Source organism: Heloderma suspectum, chromosome 3, assembly GCF_057233095.1.
Source record: "Heloderma suspectum isolate Gila_16-S chromosome 3, 16-S_ref, whole genome shotgun sequence".
Classification (NCBI taxonomy): domain Eukaryota; kingdom Metazoa; phylum Chordata; class Lepidosauria; order Squamata; family Helodermatidae; genus Heloderma; species Heloderma suspectum.
Window position 1 is genome coordinate 180,304,149 of NC_139460.1, and position 20,893 is coordinate 180,325,041.

The 20,893-nt window shown below is 43.1% G+C and overlaps 1 protein-coding gene across 2 annotated transcripts in view; it reads right to left on the bottom strand.

Annotated features, from left to right (window-relative positions):
- VSTM4 (V-set and transmembrane domain containing 4) overlaps positions 1 to 20,893 on the bottom strand; it is an 84,037-nt gene that overhangs the window by 17,258 nt on the left and 45,886 nt on the right. For both annotated transcript variants that reach the window (XR_014788858.1, XM_084841851.1), the window contains exons 4-5: positions 16,036 to 16,143; positions 7,426 to 7,459 (exon numbers count right to left, since the gene is read on the bottom strand). Coding sequence is in view for 1 of the 2 variants with exons in the window: in XM_084841851.1 (XP_084697977.1) it covers positions 7,426 to 7,459; positions 16,036 to 16,143 (142 nt within the window). In the remaining variant the exon portion in view is untranslated. The remainder of the gene's footprint in view (positions 1 to 7,425; positions 7,460 to 16,035; positions 16,144 to 20,893) is intronic.

Below are 20,893 nucleotides of genomic sequence, written 5' to 3' on the forward strand. Positions count from 1 at the left end.
ATGCCCCATGATATCCTGATTAGCAAACTAGCTCAAAGTGGGCTAGATGAAACAACGATCCGGTGGATCCACAGTTGGCTACAGAATCGGACTCAAAGACTGCTTATCAATGGGACCTTCTCAAACTGGGGAGAGGTAACGAGTGGGGTACCGCAGGGCTCAGTCCTGGGCCCAGTGCTCTTCAACGTTTGTATTAATGACTTGGAGGAAGAGGTGCAGGGAATGCTGATCAAATGTGCAGATGACACAAAATTGGGTGGGATAGCTAATAACCTGGAAGACAGAAACAGAATTCAAAGTGATCTTGATAGGCTGGAGCACTGGGCAGAAAACAACAGAATGATATTTAATAGGGATAAATGCCAAGTTCTGCACCTAGGAAAAAGAAACCAAATGCACAGTTACAAGATGGGGGATACTTGGCTCAACAAAACTACAAGCATCTTGGAAGGTTCTTGGAATTGTTGTAAATCGCAAGCTGAAGATGAGCCAACAATGTGATGTGGCTGCAAAAAAGGCAAATGCGATTTTGGGCTGCATTAATAGAAGTATAGCTTCCAAATCATGTGAAGTACTAGTTCCCCTGTACTCTGGTTAGGCCTCATCTGGAGTACTGTGTCCAGTTCTGGGCACCACACTTTAAGAAGGATGCAGACAAACTGGAGAGGGTTCAGAGGACGGCAATGAAGATGATCAGGGGACTGAAAACAAAGCCTTATGAACAGAGACTGAAAGAACTGGGTATGTTTAGCCTTGAGAAGACTGAGGGGAGATATGATAGTGCTCTTCAAGGACTTGAAAGGTTGTCACAGAGAGGAAGGCCAGGATCTCTTCTTGATCAACCTAGAGTGCAGGACATGGAATAATGGGCTCAAGTTACAGGAAGCCAAATTTCAGCTGAACATCAGGAAAAACCTCCTGACTGTTAGAGCAATATAACAGTGGAACCAATTCCCTAGGGAGGTAGTGGGCTCTCCCACACTGGAGGCATTCAATATGAGACTGGACAGCCATCTGTCAGGGATGCTTTGACTTGGATTCTTGCACTGAGCAGGGGACTGGACTTGATGGTCTTGTAGGCTCCTTGCAACCCTACTATTCTATGATTCTAGTCAGCACCTGGACATCCAACTGAACAGGCATAGATATCACTTAGTCTTCTCCACTATTTTGAGATATATTGTATTTCTATTTATAGTTATTTCTAAATTCACAACTATACATATACATTTACATAAGCATATGCAATTGGTGTGCTCTTTTTGGGTGAGGTAAAAGCGACCACTCTACTTCAGTAGCATCATCCTGCAGTGTGTGCATGGGCAGAATACTTCCGCCAGCAGAAGAATTAATTCCACATAGAGCAGAAGGGCTGTGACTGAGATTCCTCCCTAACCTGATTACAGGCTCAAGCTGCAGTAGCAGCAGCAGGAGGTCACTTCAACACAACAGAGGGAGGTTTTATAATGTAACTGAGGACTTCTATAACATTTGGTGTGTTTGTCCCCGCCCTCCCGTAGATTTTTCCTTCTCTTCTTTGAGTGTGTAGTGGAGGGGCAAGATTTGGTCTGTCTGTTTTTTTGGAAGCAGTGTTATAATTTCAGAGTCACAAAGGCTAAAGAACTAAGTAATGTGTGACCTGTGTTAACCAGTTTGGTTACGCAAGCAGTGATGGTATTTGATTCCTCCTGCATGTTTTCATTATACTAAAACATCTTGTATTAGCATGGCAATTTATACAGAGACCCAGATTACACAATAAGAAGAATCAAGTAGAAGAACTTCCCTAGAGTGTGCAAGCTTTAGGTGTTGCAGGGATGTGTGAATGCTCTCTCACAAGAATAACTTGGTGCTATGCTTAGAACATCAGGGAAAAGGCTAGGCTAAAAACTTTCCCTGATGTTAGTATTCTAATAACATACCGGTAGGATTTTTGTGTGTGGGGGGGGCGGGGGGGGGTTCAAACTCAGGGGCACAACTCCTAACATCAGCAAACACCTATTCCAAGAGAGCTAGAAAGGGTAATTATTTATTTTATTAATTCATTTGACTTGTACCCCACCTTTCTACCAAAAATGGCACTCAAGGCACCTTCAATCACTAATAAAGGATTACACTAATAAAGGAAATGGATTACAGAAGAAATGAAACTTACCCAGATAATGTCATCATCCAAATAAAAGGAAATGCAGAAGAGAAAGAAGAGAAATAGAATGCAGAAAGGGGCTGAACATTAACTTCTTTATCTTAATTTCTAAACAGGCTATTTTAAGAGAGATCAAAAGCAGCTGATGAACACACAATCCTGATATTGCTACACTGACTATACTTGGGGCTTTAAATTAGGAGCTACAGAGACATTTCTTAGAGTTTTCATAATTCCATGTTTATTCTTCTGGGTTAAGCCAATGTAGAGAGATGCAATCACTCCACATGCTTTTGCAGAGTCCAGTTCCTTAAACTAAAAAGGGGCACTAAAAAAACTGAGGAATGCTGACAATGCTGAAGTTGGTTACTAGTTGCCAGTTCCTTATTTGCGAGAAAGGGAACTCAATCAATGAACTGAATAAGGATTTAATGTTTAAATGTTCTTGCCTCCCAAAATAAGCGTAGGGATACTTTATATCATATATCTCCATGATCAGGAGACTTTCCCCTTGAAGAAAAACAAGCTGATCCAATCAAAGCTGTCATTTTTATTCAAAATACATTAATGCATGATGACCTCAGGGAAGACAATGACAAATTAGGAATGGGTTCTCTCCATCCCAAATCAAGCTTTGGGCAACCCCAAATCATACATGTGATTGTCCGCAGTGTCTTCTGAAGTTGGCACTGAGTTCAGTCCGATCCAAACTTTTCTGTGTGAGCAGGGCATTGTCAAGAATGGCGCACCCTATCAATAATAGCCAAAATTCATAGACTAAAATAAGGAACTGATCCTGTGCACGCCAAATTAAGCTTTGGGCCACCCAAAACCATACAGGCATTCTTCCAGGGGAACGTCCTCTACAAGATGGCTATGAGTCCAGCCTGTCCCAATGCTTTATGTATCAGCAGGGCACTGTCAAGTATGCCACCGCAAACAAATGGGGAAGCCCTGAGGGCCACATCCACTCACTGGGCTGGAAGTTCCCCACCCCTGTTGTAAAGAGTATAATCTTGCACAGCAGACTCAGAGAGCTCTCAGCCCATGTATTCTGGTCTGGAGAGATTCTCATAGGCCTATCTAACTGCATTTATGGGTGGCGCCAAGTCTTACAAGCTTTCGGCTCCAGCTAAAGACCTATTTGCTTACTCAGACTTTTGATTAAAAATGTCCTCTCTTTTTTTTGCTGCATGGTGCAAACTGTTATGTACCTGTTACTGTTCTCCCTTGTTTGATTTTGATTACATTTTTTTTGTTAATTTTTAATTATTTTACTATGTTTTATGGCTTGTACACCACTTTGGGATTATTTTACAATGAAATTTATAAAATAAATAAATTTTTATTTAATAGATTTCGCATGAAATTTATAAAATAAAGAAATTTAACTGCTGGATCAAACCAAAGGCCTATCTGGTCCAGCATTCCCTTTGCACACTGACCAACCAGATGCTCACCGAAAGCCCAGAAGGCCATGAGTGCAACCGCTCATGAGCTTTCCATGAGCATCTGGGAACACCTCCCTGTCATGTTCCCCAGCAACTGGTGTACACGGGCATCCTGCCTCAAGTACTGAAGCTAGCATATAACCATCATGACTAGTAGCCATTGATAGCCTCGTCCTACATGAACGTGTTTCATCACGTTTTGAAGTCACCCAAATTGGTGGCCATCATCACATCTTGTGGTAGTGAATTCCATAGTTTAACTATGTGCTGTGTGAAGACGTACTTCCTTTCATCTGTCTGGAATGTCCCATGATTCAGCGTCATCAGATGACCCCAGGTTTTAATATTATGAATGAGCGAGAAAAAGTTCTTCCTATCCAATTTCACCACATCATGCATAATTTCATATGCCTCTAGCATGCTCTCCCTTAAATCCTTTTTTTGTCTAGGTTAAAAAGCCCCAAACACTGTAACCTTTCCTGATAGGGGCGATGCTCCAGCCCCATGAACATGTTGGCTGCCCTTTTCTGCATCTTTTCCAGCTCTTACAATATACTTTTAGAGGCACAGTGTCTGGAACTTTAAATACATCAGAAGCAGGAATGATAACTAGCGGGGAGGGCCCAGGGGGGAGGGCCCAGGGAGGAGGGCCTTGGCCCAGGCCCCACCCTTCCCATAACATCATCCAGTCCACCCCGCCCCCTTTGCCCCCTTCTGCATAGAGAGAAAGCACCTACATGGAGAAAGCACCTCAGCTTGGGGCTTGCAAGGCCAGGTCCTGCGAGCTGGGTGCCTCCTTCCCATGCTGTTTGCATCCCAGTTGGGGTACGAGCAGCATGAGAAGGGGCTTGGCTGGGGCTTGAAGGAGTGCAGGGGAATCCCTTGGTTATCTCTAATCAGAGATAGCAAAGGGATCAAAGAGATAGCAGGGGGATTCCTCTCCCCCCCTAGCCTTCAGAGGGTGCCCGATTCTCCATGGGCTGGATTGGGCAACACCAACCCATGGGACCTCCACTGACGTACAGCAACTGGGAGAAGAACCTCTTCATCTTGACATTTGTCCTGGAGGCTAAGTGGCCTAGTACTGGGACTTTGTACTGGATGATAAGGAAGAACACTTCCTGGTATAGGCTCTACATGCTTCACAGAATGGTAGAGTTGGAAGGGAAGGGGCCACTTAGGCCATCAAGTCCAACCCCCTGCACAGTACAGGAATCTAGTTTAACGCATTCCTGGCTGTACAGTCTTTGCTTGAAAATCTCCCGCAATGAAAAGCCCACCACCTCCCTAGGCAGCTGGTTCCACTGTCTGACTGCTCTGACCGTTAGGAAGTTTTTCCTGAGGTTCAACCAAAACCTGCCTTCCTGTAACTTAAGCCCACGTCCTACAGTTTGGGATGATAGAGAACAGGATGCATCCCACTTCTATGTGACAGCTCTTTGGTACTTGAAAAGTGCTATCATATCCCCCTCAGTCTTCTCTTCTCAAGGCTAAGCATACCAGTTCCTTCCATCTCTCCTCATATGAACTTCGTTTCTAGTCCCCTGATCAGCTTTGCTGCCATTCTCTGAACTCATTCCAATTTATCTGAGTCCTTCTTAAAGTGTGGTGTCCAAAACTGGGCACAGTATACAAGGTGAGGCCTGACCAGCACAGAGTAGAGAACTATTACTTCCCATGATTTTTGAAACTATACTTCTACTGATGTAACCTAAAATTGCATTTGCCTTTTGCACACTGCTGACTCATTTTCAGCTTGTGATCGACTACAACTCCAAGATCTTTTTCACATGTACTACTGCCATCAGGTATCCCCCATCTTATTCCTGTACATTTGATTTCTCTTTCCTAAATGAAGAAATTTGCACTTGTCTTTGTTAAATTTCATTCTGTTATTTTCTACCTAGTTTTCTAACCTATCAAGATCATTTTGAATTTTGGCTCATGAGCATGTGCTGGTGAGACCTCCAGGATAGGCACCACTGCATTTCTGGATAGAGTCATTTGACGTCTTATAGCTCCGTTCCTCACCTGGCATGTCAATTCCCCAGCAATTCCCTCTACCCGGAACTACCCTGATAGGAGCCCCCTCATCCTTCCTCAGGTGATCATTAGAAACATCTCCAAGGCACTTGACTTTAAAATCCTGTAATAATACAGGGCAAAACAAAGAGAAAGACATCAGATACTGGCCTTCACTGTGGCAGTGGTAGGAACCACCAGCTTCTGCTCTGCTGAGCTGTAGCAATATTAGAAGAACTGAAGCAGAGGGAAGAAATAATCTCTCCCAGCTGTCCTGCTGGCCCTGCCATGCCCAGTTTGGTCTGCTGCTGCTGCTCTGCAGCCTGAGTCAGGCTCAGGCCTGAGGAAAATACGCCACCTACCCCTCAAAAAGCCTCTGGGGCCAAGTGTTACAAATGTCCCAGAGGGTCAAGGCTCTCCTCATTCAGGCCCAAATGGTGCAGTGCAGGCTGCTCCCTCTTCCCTACGTTGCCAGACTATTGTAAGGTATTCTCTCTCAGCAGAGCCCTCCAAGCTGCAATAAGGGTATAACAGTAAACTATTCTGGAGGGCTGTTTTTATGCTACTTGCAATATCGGCACAAAAGCAAAAGACAACAATGCAGAGTTGTTGTAAGCTACTCTCTCAGCTACTCTCTCCCTTATTGCAGTCCAGTCTGCAATAGGGGACTAATAACCCTGTGTCAGCATGAACTACATTGCAAGGCCGTCATAAGCCAGTGTCTCCCAGCCTCACGGCCTTCTAACCTGCAATATGGGGGACAAGGAATTGCATTTGTTTTTGAATTCATGTTAGCAGGACTATTTTTAAAATGTTCCACACTAAGAACTGAATTCTTAGAACAGCAGGGACTCTTCCCTTTACTGCTACCCTTGGAGTGCGTGTATGTGTTGGGGTGCGGTGGGGGGGGCGTACCAGACACTTTGGTGCCAGCTGCATTAAAATCTTTGATTTCTCCACTGGTTTCTATGGTTCTCAGTTCCATCCCCAGGGCCATTTAAAAACAGCTTCTTAGTGTGAACCAGGAAATGACCTATCGACACAACAGAAGGTTCCTTCTATCATTTTTATTTCTATGTGTCAAAGTTTTACTTAATTCTCTCAAAGGACTAATAGTTCTAGAGAGCTTGCTGAGTCCTTTCTTGAATTGTTCATTGCTATAAGGAGGGCACGAACCCCTAGGACCATGGCCCTCATGAAGCTGGAAATTGCCCTAACCTCATAGGCCCAAGGCAAGGGGACTTACTCTTATAGTCCCTGGGATCTCTTGGCATCTTCCCCCACCATTAGGGACCAGTGCCTTGGAGGTTAGGGCATCCACCAGTATCTGCCAATGGGATTTTAAGATTGGCCATGGTGTTGGGAGGGAGAATGTAAAATGTCTTGGCCAGGTTAATAGGAGTCTTGGCTTAGGAAGTCTCTTTATGCAAAACACTTTGGAAAAGTTGGAGAGAAAGGATTGCAGGCTGCCTGGGTGTTTGGAGAGGGCTGCCAACTCGGTAGAGGCCTGATCAGCCCCACAAATTGGTGTATGTATGTGTATGTTCAGAGGCTCTGGCGCCCAGAAAAGCAAAGCTGAGAACTAAGAGGGACCTCTTTCCATGGGGGATGCAAGTTTGGTAGGCCCTACCCTTTGAGTGGGAAGAGGAGATAATCCCTGCTTGTCCAGCTGTTCTGCCACTCTCAAAGGTTTTTCAGTTATATCACAATGTGTATTTCTTAAAATGGAAAATAGGTAAAACAATCCCTATTTAAAGTTATACAAAATTAAATGTTATGGTTCATAAGTGAAACAACTTTTCCTACCTGTTCTGGGAACACTTCACCAAATAATGTTTCACTGTGAAAAGCAGTGGAGAAATAAGAAAAACAGAAAAAAGAAAGAAATCAAGAAATGTAGCACTGAAAGTATTACCCTTCACCCGTACTCATTTCTAGAGCAATTGCCATCTTATTCCTTAAAGTTAAAGATTTGCAAGTTAGAATCATATGCAGCTGTCCATGAAAGTGAACCACACTGCAATCAAATCTGGAGAAGTCCTTAGTCAGGCCGTGGCCAGCTGGGTGGCCCTAGGGAGCAGGGCTTGTTATGTAAAACCACAAGACGACAACCATCAGTTCAGGACAGCCTATCCCTCTCCTGTATTTTCTTAGCAAAAATTAGGAAAAAGCTTTTAATTTAAGGAGAGCAAAAATAGTAATACATGCACCCTCTTTGGAAATGGGGAACCAATTATGAGTATTTTGAGAAGTCTTGAAAAACAACCCCCCACCCAAAAGAGTCCTAACCTGACTCAGAACAAAACGAAACAAAGGCAGCTGTGTTGGTCATAAGAAAAATTACAAAATCCATATAGTGTAATACACCTTTATAAGGCCAATTGAAAGATAACAAATAATGTGCAAGTGTTTGCAATTTCCAGATCATCAGGCAAGATGTTACAAAAAGCAGGGGTCAGGGAAAGGCTGATGATGTTGTAGTCACAATGTCTCTGCATGGTCAGAGTCCTAAGATGATAGAGAGTACAAGCATTTGCAGATATTCAAATTGGGCTCTGCAGGTGATACAATGGTGAACTGAAGCCTGAAACCATAACATCACCTACAGAACCCGATTTGAATGTCAAACCCTCCTCCTCCATATTACTGTTTTGTTAACCATCCAGAGAGCTTTGGGTAATGGGTGGTATAGAAATGCAATAAAATAAATAAATACCGTAAGACTCTGACCATCTTGACTACAATATCCAGTCTTCTTCTCACCGCTGTCCACTGGCCACCCTGCTTTTTGTAAAATCTTGCCTGATGGAGAGATCTAGAGATCTTAAAAGTGTGCATTTTTTTTCACAATCTTTGAGTTGGCCTAATTAAGGCATTACAGCATATGTATTTTGGAACTAAATTGCCTCAATGTCAGTTGCACTGATTAAAAATCTCAGTTTTTTAACATGGGGATGTGCACAGAAAAAAAGATTCAATCTGGGGTCCTCTTTGAAGCTTTGGATAGAGGGCTGCTTCAGCTCAGAGTCTTGGTTGCACTTCAGTTTGGATCCAAAGCAGAGACACCCTTTGGTGTGTTTTCTGAAGCTTGGGATGTGTCCCCATTGACTATAATGGGGAAATCATCAAATGGCTATAACTTGATAATATTTTGTCAAGATTTGATGAAATTTGCAGGCATTGTAGCTGTCTTGGAGGGGATGAAGCATACTTAAGTTCAGACAAATAGATGCAGGAGTTTTTGTCCTAGGCACATTTAAAATTTGAGGGTTAAACAAAAAAAGCAAGCACCTATTGCATAAATAAAATGGGCAACGTTGGGTGACATTTTCAGTCATATAAGCTCCTTATGAAGGGAGGACACTTGCCAGGTTTCAAACAAATAAGTGCAAGAGGTTTTGTGCAAGGAGCCTTAAATGTCTGAAGGTCTGTTCTTTCTTCCAAAGCATGCCCTCTGTGGTTTTGTGGGGAATCTGCATGAATATGACATACATAGTGTTAGTGCAAACTATAAAACCCTACCTGCTTGTAAAGTCCTCAGGGCACCATCAGAACTCTACTCTTGCAGGCAGAGGAGGTATGGGGATCCTTTTCACTCTTTATTTCAGAGTTGAAAAGCCCAGTTTATTACTGTAGTTATATGCTAAGAGCACTAAACCCCTCCCTGCATAGCCTCACGTTCTTTCAGACTAAGAGGGTGTGTGGGTCTTTCTCACCCCTTGACCTGGCTCACAGGATCACTGCAGCTTATTAGCCAGAGTGGGTTGCAGTGCCCACGGGTGCCAGGTGGACAGTCCAAGCCCCTGTCTCTGCACCTTCTCATGTCTCCTGAACGTGGTGAGGGTGGCTTGTTGGGGTGGTTAATAAAACACCCCACAACCCTACAATAGGCCATGGGTTCTGGGTGGTTTGTTAACCACCCCAACAAGCTACCCTCAATGGGGACGTATGACATGAGGAGCCGCACCCGGCGAAGGTAATTATCGAAATCAACCTGCTTGCAACCGGCACCTGCAGGGTGGTTAACAAGCCAATGTTCGTGACTGTGCAAACCAGGGCTTTGGTTCAAGACGCCCAATTCATGTTTACCTGATCCAAGAAGCCCAATTAATCTTTACCTTAATGCATGGGTGAGCAGAAGTTAGATCAGGATCTACTGTTAGATCTCTTGGTGATTTGCAGTAGATCACCAATGGTTTCTGTCTCCCAATTGTTTAACAATGGCAACAACCGTTTTTTCTTCCTTTCCAAATTAGGCCACTGAAACCAAGAAAGATTGGAGGGAAACCAATAATGCGATATTGTGTAAAAGGACAGTGAGCTCAGCAGAGGTTCACTCAGACATGCCCTGATCTTTGATTCTAAGTGCATGTCCACCCCCTCTGTCTAAGTGACAATCTTGCACTTGGCTCCTGCTGGTGGGTCTTGGGGTTCTAGGATAAAACAAATAGATCCCACAAGCTTGAAATCCAGCCGCCTCTGGTTTAGGGCAGTGGGAGAGGAGGCCACAGAAGCAAAAAGATACGTTCTCCCCGCACCCCCAGCTACATTGGCTGTCTGGAGCCAGCAGGTGCCACCTTTAGCAAGACAATGGTATCCTGCCCTTTCTGTACTGGCAGCCATGGAGAAAGTACTGTGGGAGTTTGATCAGGTTGTGGGGGCTTGGTGAAACTCCATATACCTGATGGGGGAGCTGGTACCAGCCACCCACTGAACAGGCAGCAGTGGGACACCTAACTGGAGGTTCTTAGAAGTCCTGAGATCCGTTGTGGTCTCTGACACCAGCAGGCTTGTAGTGCTGCCAGGACTCACCAGGATGGTGTCCCAGTGCTTCTACAATAACTGGTGCTCCGGCATCACTTACTGGAGCTCACTCAACACACAGGCCTGTTCCCTTTCCTTCCTGCTTGATGCTGCACAGCAGCCGAGTTCTCCCTTAGAAACAAACACCACCTGGCACTGGCTGCCCTCTTCTGCCTGCTGAGAGCTGATAGGAGGAGATAACTGCAAGTTTGTTACTTTACAAATAGTCTCTTTTGGTTATACTAAGAAGATGTTTATCTCAAGCAACTGAGCGATTTGCAAAAAAAGAGAGAGGAGATTGATTTGTGCCTGATGCAGAGGAGAGATTTTCTTTCTTTCTTTCACGTAACAGCGCTCATCTTGTGTTCCTTTCTGTTTATTGTGGTGGTTGTGTTCTCAGTAAAACACCCCACCCCCACCCCGAGGAGTAGGGATTGGTGAACATGCAACGTTTGAGTTCATTGAGGTTCTCCAAATTCTTCCTCAAAGCTCATTTTGCCTCATTTGCATTTCTGAACACAGGCATCTTTTTTCTGATTGGGGAAGAAAGTGCATTTTTCAATCGGAAAAAGATCACATTTTTAAAAGTGTGCATTTTTTCCCCACTGAAAAAAATACACATTTTTAAAAATACAAATTTTTCCAACCAAAAATGTGCATTTCCCCCCATAGGCTAAGGCCTGAAAATGCAGATTTTGGGGGGATTTGCACAAATGTGCACCTCCGAAAATATGCATATGCACACTTCTGAAAAGGCATTTTTGCAGATGCACACTTTTGAATGCAAATGTGAGGTCGGGAAATTGTGAAAAAAAATCCCGAGAATAGCATTCCTGCTCACATTCAAGGTTGCAAACAGGGAACGCTCACATGATTTGTGAACATGAGCAAAATTCTCATACGTGCCTCATATGAGCAAGTTTCCTCATTCCTTTGTGCAGTCCAATCCAATGACCTTTTACTCAGAAGTAAGTCCCACTGAGACCAGTGCAACTTGCCCCCTAATAAATATGCACAGGATTGCAGCTTAAGATTTCAGCTTTAAATGCAACAAGGCAGAACCTGACGCAGGCTGGATTGTGGGTCCTGTAGTTCTGAATCTGTTTCAGAGCAAACTGAACCCAGGAATCTCAGGTTTATTGTAATTTATATACTACGAAGAACATGTTTTAGTGAGTGTTCTGAAATTATGGCAAAAGTATGACTATATACCATATGATACTATGTAATGGGGGAAATGTACAGCTCCTGGAAATATTTGAAATATAAGGTGGAGAGGTTTCAGTTATTTCAGTGAATAAATAAGACACAAAGTACAGTTGAGGATGGCAGCATAAGACTGACAATGACAGTTTTTGAAATGCCATATCCTAAAGGTTGCAGTTCTAGAGAGTTTGATATCTAAAATGTATAATACAGTTTTGGGATTATTTTATTTTTTATTTATTTAAAATTATTTTAGGCTGCCTTTAAAGATAAAACCCTCTCAAAGAAGTGTACAAAATTAAAAAAAAACATAAAAAGTATACAAATAGGCAATAAATATACAATAAAACAACTTTCGTTTAGAGATTCACAAAGAAAATAAATTGAAACAAAATGGGCAAAAGCTCCAGTATTAATTTTATCTGAAAAGCAATGGCAAATTTAGCAGTCTTACCTTGCATAAGTATCCAAGATACCTCTTATAAGAACCTTTATTTGATCCCTGTGAGATTGCAGAGAATATACAACCTAAACACTTCTAGTTGTTGGAGAGGTAAGCGAGATGCTGCAAGTTTTTATATGGTGGAATTACCTAAATACTAAAGGTTCTTGGATAAAACTAATCCATTATGTGAGAGAAATCAAAGATTATTGCTAATACTGTTGGGCAATTTGAGTGAAGTAGTTGGTAAACAAAATCAGATATTATTATTGCTGTTGTTGTTGTTATATTAGTATGTGCAATACATTAAGGTTAGGTGAGGCTTAATGTAAGACTAACGTACATTCAAAGGTAAAATAGTTAAATAAAAAATGGGATGTAGTTAGAGGGATCAATGACAAAATTGTTTTAAATGATTTTTAAAAATTCAATCTATTAAACTTTTATATTAGTTGGCATACATATTGACTATATTAGAAACATTTTTATTGTGACAGGGTTACTGGTTTTTTTAATGTATGGCTATATATGTGTGGTGCATCTATACTTATTACCAGCTTTGGTTGGTATGTCAGCTATGTATGTCCTTTCCTGGACAAAGATAAGAAGAGCCACGCTGGATCAGACAAAGGGCCCATCTAGTCTAGCATTCCGTTCACACAGTGGCCAACCAGCTGCCCACAGGAAACCAACAAGCAGGACATGAGTGCAACAGCACCCTCCTGCCCATGTTCCCCAGCAACTGGTGTACGTAGGCATACTGCCTCTGATACCTGAAGTAGCATGTAACCATGAAGACTAGTAGGCACTGATAGCCTTATCTTCCATGAATTTGTCTAATCCACTTTTGAAGACATCCAAACTGGTGGTCATTACTATGTCTTCTGTTGATGAATTCCATAGTTTAACTATGAGCTGTGTGAAGAAGTACTTCCTTTTATCTGTCTGGAATCTCCCACCGCTCAGCTTCATGGGATGTCTCTGGGTTCTAGTATTATGAAAGAAGAAGAGAAGAGTCTCCCTATTCACTTTCTCCACACCATGCATAATTTTGTACACCTCTATCATGTCTCCCCTTACTTGCCTTTTCTCCAGGCTAAACAATCTCTGTGCCCACTTGGCACTGAAACCAAGGGTGTGTGTGAGAAGGTTTTTCCTGCTGGGATGAGAAAGGCCTTAGAGAAGGGGAATTCTCACTGGGAATAGGCAGGAATGCCACAGACCCCACTGTTTACAACCCTCCATGGGAGAACTTACCCTTTATTCCTACTCTCTGCTTTCTGTTCTTTAGTTACTGATCCATAGGAGGACCTCTCCTCTTATTCCATGACTGCTAAGTTTGCTCAGAAGTCTTTGGTAAGGGACTTTGTCAAAAGCCTTTTGGAAGTCCAAGTAAGCGAATGTCTACCGAATCACCCCTGTCCACATGTTTACTGACATTCTCAAAGAACTCTAAAAGGTTAGTGAGACAGGACTTGCCTTTGTGGAAGACATGTTGGTTCTTTTTCAGCAGGGCTTGTCCTTCTATATGCTTACTAATTTTATCTTTAATAATGCTTCCAACCAATTTACCCAGAACAGGTGTTAAGATAACTGGCCTGTAATATCCTGGATCCCCCCTGGATCCATTTTTAGATGTTACATTGACCATTTTCCAGCTCTCTGGTACAGAGGCTGATCTTAGGGACATGTTGCATATTTCTTTTAGAAGATCAGCAACTTCATGTTTGAATTATTTAAGAAGTCTAGGATGGATACATTCTGGGCCTGCTATTTATTCACTTTCAATTTGTCAATAATGTTGGGAATGTCATCTTTTGTCACCAGGATCTGCCACAGTTCCTCAGACTCCCTTCCTGAAAACATCCATTCAGGCACAGGTATCTGTCCTATATCTTCTGCAGTGAAGACAGAAGAAAATAATTCAGTCCGCTTCTCCACAATCTCCTTATCCTCCTCTAGTACTCCTTTACTGCTGCTTGTTCTGGGGGATTTCAATGCTCATGCTGAGGTGGCTCAGTTGAATCAGGATTTAATGTCTGCCATCGCATCCATAAACCTGTCTAACTAGTAACTGGCCTTATGCAGGCAGAAGGGCACCCTTAAGATCTGGTGCTCTTAAGGTGGCAGGTTATGAGTGCTGGGTTGTCATGGACCGATCACTCTCTGGTTAGTTTTGGACTGGCTGCTGGTATGGCCTCCACTTTTTCCAGGGATATGGGACTGAAATGGCTTTGGTTGCCTTGGTGGAAAACCTATACCATGATCTGGATGGGGGGAACACGACTATTAATTCTCTTGGATCTCTCGGTGGCTTTTGATACCATTAAACATGGTACCCTCCAGGACCGTCTGGCAGGGTTGGGACTTGGAGGCGCCATTTTGCTGTGGTTTTGGTCCTTTCTGTCAGGCCGTGTTCAGAAGGTGGTGGTGCTTGGGGATTACTGTACTACTGTACACATTATCTTGTGGTGTCCCACAGGGTTCTATCTTGTTCCCCATATTGTTTAATATTTACATGAAACTGCTGTGAGAGGTCATTTGGAGCTTTGGAGTAAGGTGCCACCAATATGATGATGACGCCCAGCTCTATTGCTCTTTGTCACCTAACAACAAGGAAGCAGTTAAAACCCCAAATGTTGCTTGGGTTTGATAATGGGCTAGAGGAGGGTGAACAAGCTGAGGTTTAATCCAGAGAAGATGGAGGTGTTGTTGGTCAGTAGAAAGACGGGGGTTGGGATTCAGCTTGTTCTGGAAGGGGTTGCACTCCCCTGAATGATCAGGCCTGTTGCTTGGGAGTACTCCTTGATCCTGCACTGTGCCTGGATCTTCAGGTGGTGGCGGTGGGAAGGAGTGCGTTTGCACAATTACACTTGGTGTACCAGTGGTGACCCTTCCTGAAATGGTCTGACTTGGCAACAGTTATCCATGCATCGGTTACATCACACTTAAAGTATTGCAGTGCGCTCTATGTGGGACTATCCCTGAAGAGTGTCCTGGCACTTCAGTTGCACCAAAATGCAGCAGCTAGGCTGCTAACAGTGCCTGGTATCAGGACTCTTGTCCTGAAAGACCTGCACTGGTTGCCAATTGCTTTCCAGGTGCAATTCAAGGTGTTGGTTAACCTTTAATCTTTAAAGCCCTAAACAGCTTAGGATCTCGCTATCTAAGGGACTGTCAGTCTCGCTATGAACCTGCTCGAGTATTACAATCTGCAAGAGAGGCCCTTTTGAGGGTACCATTACCCGCAGAGGCCTGTTTGTCAGGCATGTGTGAAAGGGCTTTCTCCTGTGTTGCCCCCAAACTTTGTGATGTGCTCCCTCAATAAATACAATTGGCCCCCATTCTCTTGGCCTTTAGAAACGTTGTAAAGACACGTCTTTTCAATGCAGCCTTTCAAAATGTGTAGTTTTAATGTTTTAACTATTTTTAATGTTCTTTTTGTGGTTTTAAGGTTTTATTGTTTTAAACTGTTGATTGCCTTTTGGCAGATAAGATGGTATATAAATTTTAATAATAAATAAAACTGGATTGCATAATCTGTTGGAATTCCCATAATACCTCATGCTAACGAGGAATGTGGGTAAAATGTATTTACCTGAACTTCGGAATGTTTTGCTGGCACTCCATACCTCCCCACCATCACTACTGGCATCAGAAGTACGGATATCTTTCCCCACTAGTCTCCATTCAGTATGCCCAAGCTGAGCATTCATCCAGGTACCTTCAACAGTCCTGTAATGCTCCTTTCTCCCTCTTTCTGGGATACGCATTCACCCAACAGCAAGCATTCCTCACTTGTGGCATTCTTTCATTAACTGAAATGTAGTTACATTTTTAGAGAACAGGGAAACACACTGATACAATATCCCCTTCAGCACTATTGCCAATCATGTTTTCTCATGGTTTGAATTTGGCCCTGCAAATGCAGCATTTATCTATCTCAATGTTTCTTCGTCACTCACCATGGGATTGTTTCTTGTTGATCAAGGTCTGGCAGAAGATGACAAGAGTGAACAGCAGAACACTGACTATGCCCACGGAGCACACAAATACAGCATAGACATACAGATCTGGAAGGTAAGGGGGAAATGAGAATTTTGCCTTGAAATGGCCCAAGAAGAAAGATCAAGGGCAGAGGGCCCTTGCTCAAAAACATCGGCAAGAAAGGTGTGAGGATCAACATATCAGCAACAGCCATATTTGGTCAGACCAAAAATTCCACAAAGAATTTAGTCCCTACTAGAGAGCAAATACAGATACTTGAGGAAATGATTGGCAGTGTTTAACACACAGTTAGGGATGTACGAAAGTCACTTACCTTGCCCGAAATTTGATTCACGGTGGGGGGGGTGCTCCGTCCCTCCCCCCGAAATTCTGGCCGGGGGGGGAGGCACCCCATCCCTCCCACCGCGAATCCTGGCTGGCTGGGAACGCAAATGGCGGCGGCCATAGCCGCCGCCATTTGCGTCCCTGCAATCAGCCGTGATAGGCTACGTAAATGTTTACGTAGCCTATCATGGCCGAGTAAAAAAAAACAAAAAAACCCCGTGCGTACGCAAATGGAGGCGCCCATGGGCGCCGCCCTTTGCATTCCTTATTTTGGCACGTCTAGTCTACGTAAACATTTACGTAGACTACGGCGAAAATAAAGGGAACGCAAATAGTGTAGCGTCTACACTACGTAAATGTTTACGTAGACTAGACGTGCCAAAATAAGGAACGCAAATGGCGGCGCCCATGGGTGCCGCCATTTGCGTACGCGCGGGGGGGGGAAGTTTTTTTTTTTTTTTTTACTCGGCCGTGATAGGCTACGTAAACATTTACGTAGACTACCATGGTATTTTTTTAAAATCTACCCGTGATAGATTTTTTTGGTTTTTTTTTTTACTGGAAATGGTGGCGGCGGTAGCCAGTCGGAAAACCGGCCGCCGCAGCCGCCAGAGCCGCCGCCGCCAGGGACATTCGCACAAGGTAAGTCCCATCCCGGGGGTGGCGGGGGGGGGTGGCAGACCGTTTCGCCACCGATTTCGGGGGGCCGAATGCGCTGGCATTCGGCCTCCCCGAGATTCGTGGCAAAATTCTCTGACATCCCTAAACACACTAGTATTTTGTTATGGGGATGAAATTACCCTTTGAATCTTGGAGATTCAGAATCTTGGAGGTTTTCCATATTTGTTCTCTTGTGGAATCTTGCCATCTCCTGAAATGTTTTCTATAGGCAAGCTTTTGGCCTGCATGCTAGTTAAATTTTCTGATTCTCCTCTAGGTTTTGTAGTCTTACCGATATTTTAGCTGCTACCATTCTGTTAGCTTTCAAGTTGCTTTTGTGATAGTTTTAAAATATCTGTATTTCTTAGGCTGCAATCCTATACTCACTTACCTGGGAGTAAGTCCCATTGAACTCCAATGGACCTATTTCTGAGTAGATGTGTATAGTATTGCACTGTTAGCCACTTTCACTGATTCAGTTTTCAACTAGGAAGGCAAGATACAAATATTCTTAATAAATAAATAAATAAAATTAATGTTTGGATTTTGAATACAGATTTCCACATTCAAATTCACAGCAGAAAAATGTGATATCACCATTTATATTTTGTTTGGAAGAAATTCAACGTTTTGTTACTTGGATGTTGAACTGAGCATTTCAAACAAGCATAAGGACTGTTGTCCTCAAGCAAAAGGGGAAGTGAAGCCAAAGGCACTAATCTTTTATAAAATGTTTATTTTATCAGTCCAACATATTTCAAGTCATACTTATATATGTGCATGGAATTTAGATGGCAATCCTGTAAATCTTACCTGTGGAACTTATTTCTGAGCAGACAAACATAGGATTAACCTGTCAGTCACATTTCAAAAACAAATATCTGTCAATAAAAGTCCCCCTTTTCTATTCATCTCCTTTTATATCTATGCATCTTGCATTTTTCCATCTCTTAAAAGTTCCCAGATCTTTGCCCAAGTTAATATAGACACCTGCCCATTTAACTTTATGTCCTTTATTGACAAGGAACATTGAATATGCAACATTTTCTATTGTATTCATTGTATCATACTCAGTAAAAGCTTTCCCAAATATACATGAAGATTACAGGCCTTGAACGAGCATTGCAATGGGATTTGGATCGTGATGCAAGCTTGCATCTGTATCAGCTGTGTCAGCAGAATCCTACTTCTGCATGTGGATCTCCCTGGCTGCACAGGGCACCCTAATGCAATAAACTTAGCAAGAATGGTCCATTAAGAACAACATCTAATTTTGAGAAACTAGTTGTACTCAGTGACAGTTAAGGCCTCTTATATCATACCTACTGTTTGATCTCAGATTTAAGTAAATTAAGGCTAATGATATTTGAAAGAAATAGGATAAAGACTTTTAGATCACAAATCCCACAAGAAATGCGGAGTTTGATATAGAATAATATCCCCATGATGTATGTGAACTTGGAAAGAAAATTTACTTTAAAAAACGCATTCCAGTGCTGTTTAATGGCACATGAACAAAGATGTATATATGAATTATATCAAAGTAGCTGCTGATGTTGTACTAATTTGACCCTCCCTGATCTGTTGGGCTGGCAATTGCCTCTGGATAAATGGGATCCCTTCACCCACCAAGGGCCACTGCCACTGAGTGGCATACAAGCGTATGTGGCAGGTATGAGGCCAACGAACCACTCTCCTGCCTGATCTTGAGGGACCCATTTTCCTAGGTAGTGAGCAACATGGTCTCCATTGGGCACAGCATTAATTGCTGTTCCTAAAAGGTATAGCACAGTCATGCAGTGGGAAGAGAAAGATATACTGCATGGCCGAATGGAAAATGCTAACGGCCTTGAGTTACATATTGCTATCCAAAATGTGTATGGCTAAGACACTATGCACCCTGCCCTCCACTAGGGTTGCCAACTCACCAGGTTTGGCCTGGAGTCTCCAGGAATTGACCTCAATCTCTAGGAATCTCCTGAGGCCAATCCTGGGGATCTGACAAGCCACTATCACTGTCTCACACCAGCAGATGCTAGTCAGGCACATGTATGAGGCGCTTCTGCCTGACCATCGCTAGTTGACTATGGGGGGGGGGGGTGATGACTGCCCCAGCTGTGGGCCAGGGCAGTGAAGAAGCAAGCCCAGGTACAGTGGTTTTATGGGAATTGAGGTCTGAGCAGGAACATGCAGGAGATACAGTGTGTGTGTGTGGGGGGGCGGTGTTAGTAAAGAGACAGAAAAACCATGGAAACCAGTCCTGGGTAAAAGTTGCAAACTGCAGTTAGGAGACTAGAAGAGGTGCTGTGACAGCCTAAGGAAGGATAGAGAAGGAGCTGGGCATTCACCCAGACTCCTAGCTCTAGGTATTTACTCAGATTCCTAGCTCTGGGGATTCAATCATCCCACCAATGATTGAATCCTAGCAGAATCACAGAATCATAGAATAGTAGGGTTGGAAGGGGCCTACAAGACCATCAAGTCCAACCCCCTGCTCAGTGCAGGAATCCAAGTCAGAACATCCATGAAAAGTGGCTGTCCAGGCTCATTTTGAATATCTCCAGTGTGGGAGAGCCCACCACCTCCCTAGCAATTTCCCTTACAAACAATGGGGAATACTCTAAGTTGGTGTGGCAAGGGGAGGGTGGACAAGTATACTAGAATGATCTCAAGCTCTCTGTGGCAAAGTGTGCAGCAGCAGCTGAGCCAGGAGGAGTCTCAGTGCACCATTCTGGGCATACCGTTTTTCTTTTTTTAATTTAAACAAAAAATAATTCATACCATGACAGACAGTGGTGGTGGTGAAGGACATTCAGACAGTGGCACAGTAAGAAAAGATAAGGTATAGAACACCACAAATCTTATAATTTCTTTTACCAAAAGAGACTCATCCCATGTAAATATGGTGACAATAGCACCAGTACAGCAGGTTTACCACAGTATTGCCTACCATTTAAATTATGCAAACCACGACTGTGCAAACAAAATGCTTCCAAGAATATTGCCTGATTCTGAAATTGCCAAAAAAGTTGAATCCGATGCCTCCAACAAGGGACACAATAAATTTTTCCCAATAACTGTGCATTACTTTTCTGTGACAGAGGGAATTAAGCATGGCTTGCTTGCTTCTTACAATGATAATGATAAGACAAGTGAGGCAATTCTGACACAGATCTCCAACGTTCTACAGGAGAATTGTCTCAGCATTAAGAGTGTGTCTTCTTATGGGGCTCTGTAGATATTGGAAAACAGTGTATCAGAAATGTTAAAAGCTTAACGAACACCTGATACAAGTGGGATGCAAATGTCATATCATCCACTATTGCCTCAAACACCAGATGAAGACTTTCAGTTTTGATATAGACACACTTGTCTTCTATACAGTGATTTTTCCTTTTTGGCCGAGATGGTAGAGTCTCTTATGTCCTTTTTTTGAATTTGTAGAAATGGGATACAAAGATGTACTTAGGCACACGCCAATAATGTGACTGTCACTTCTTCCCACTGTTGAACCACAATGTTGGCCAACACTGGTGGCATACTTGTTGTCATTGGGGGGGGGGGAGAAGAAGATTGTATGGGTAGCATTCAGTGAAGAAGAACTCTCCCTGAATCTCTCCCTCTTTGTTACATTTACTTTCTGCACAACCTGATGGGAATAGTTCAAGATGCTGCGAAGAAACTGGAATGTAACAGCAGCAGCTGCACAAAACTTCATGGCATCATGGGAGGCCTCCAATCAAAACTGAAGAGAAGAAAAGAGGACAAATTCTATGGAAGATCAGCCCAACTCATTTTGGGCAATGTCTTTCCAGTTGACAGCAGAAAATT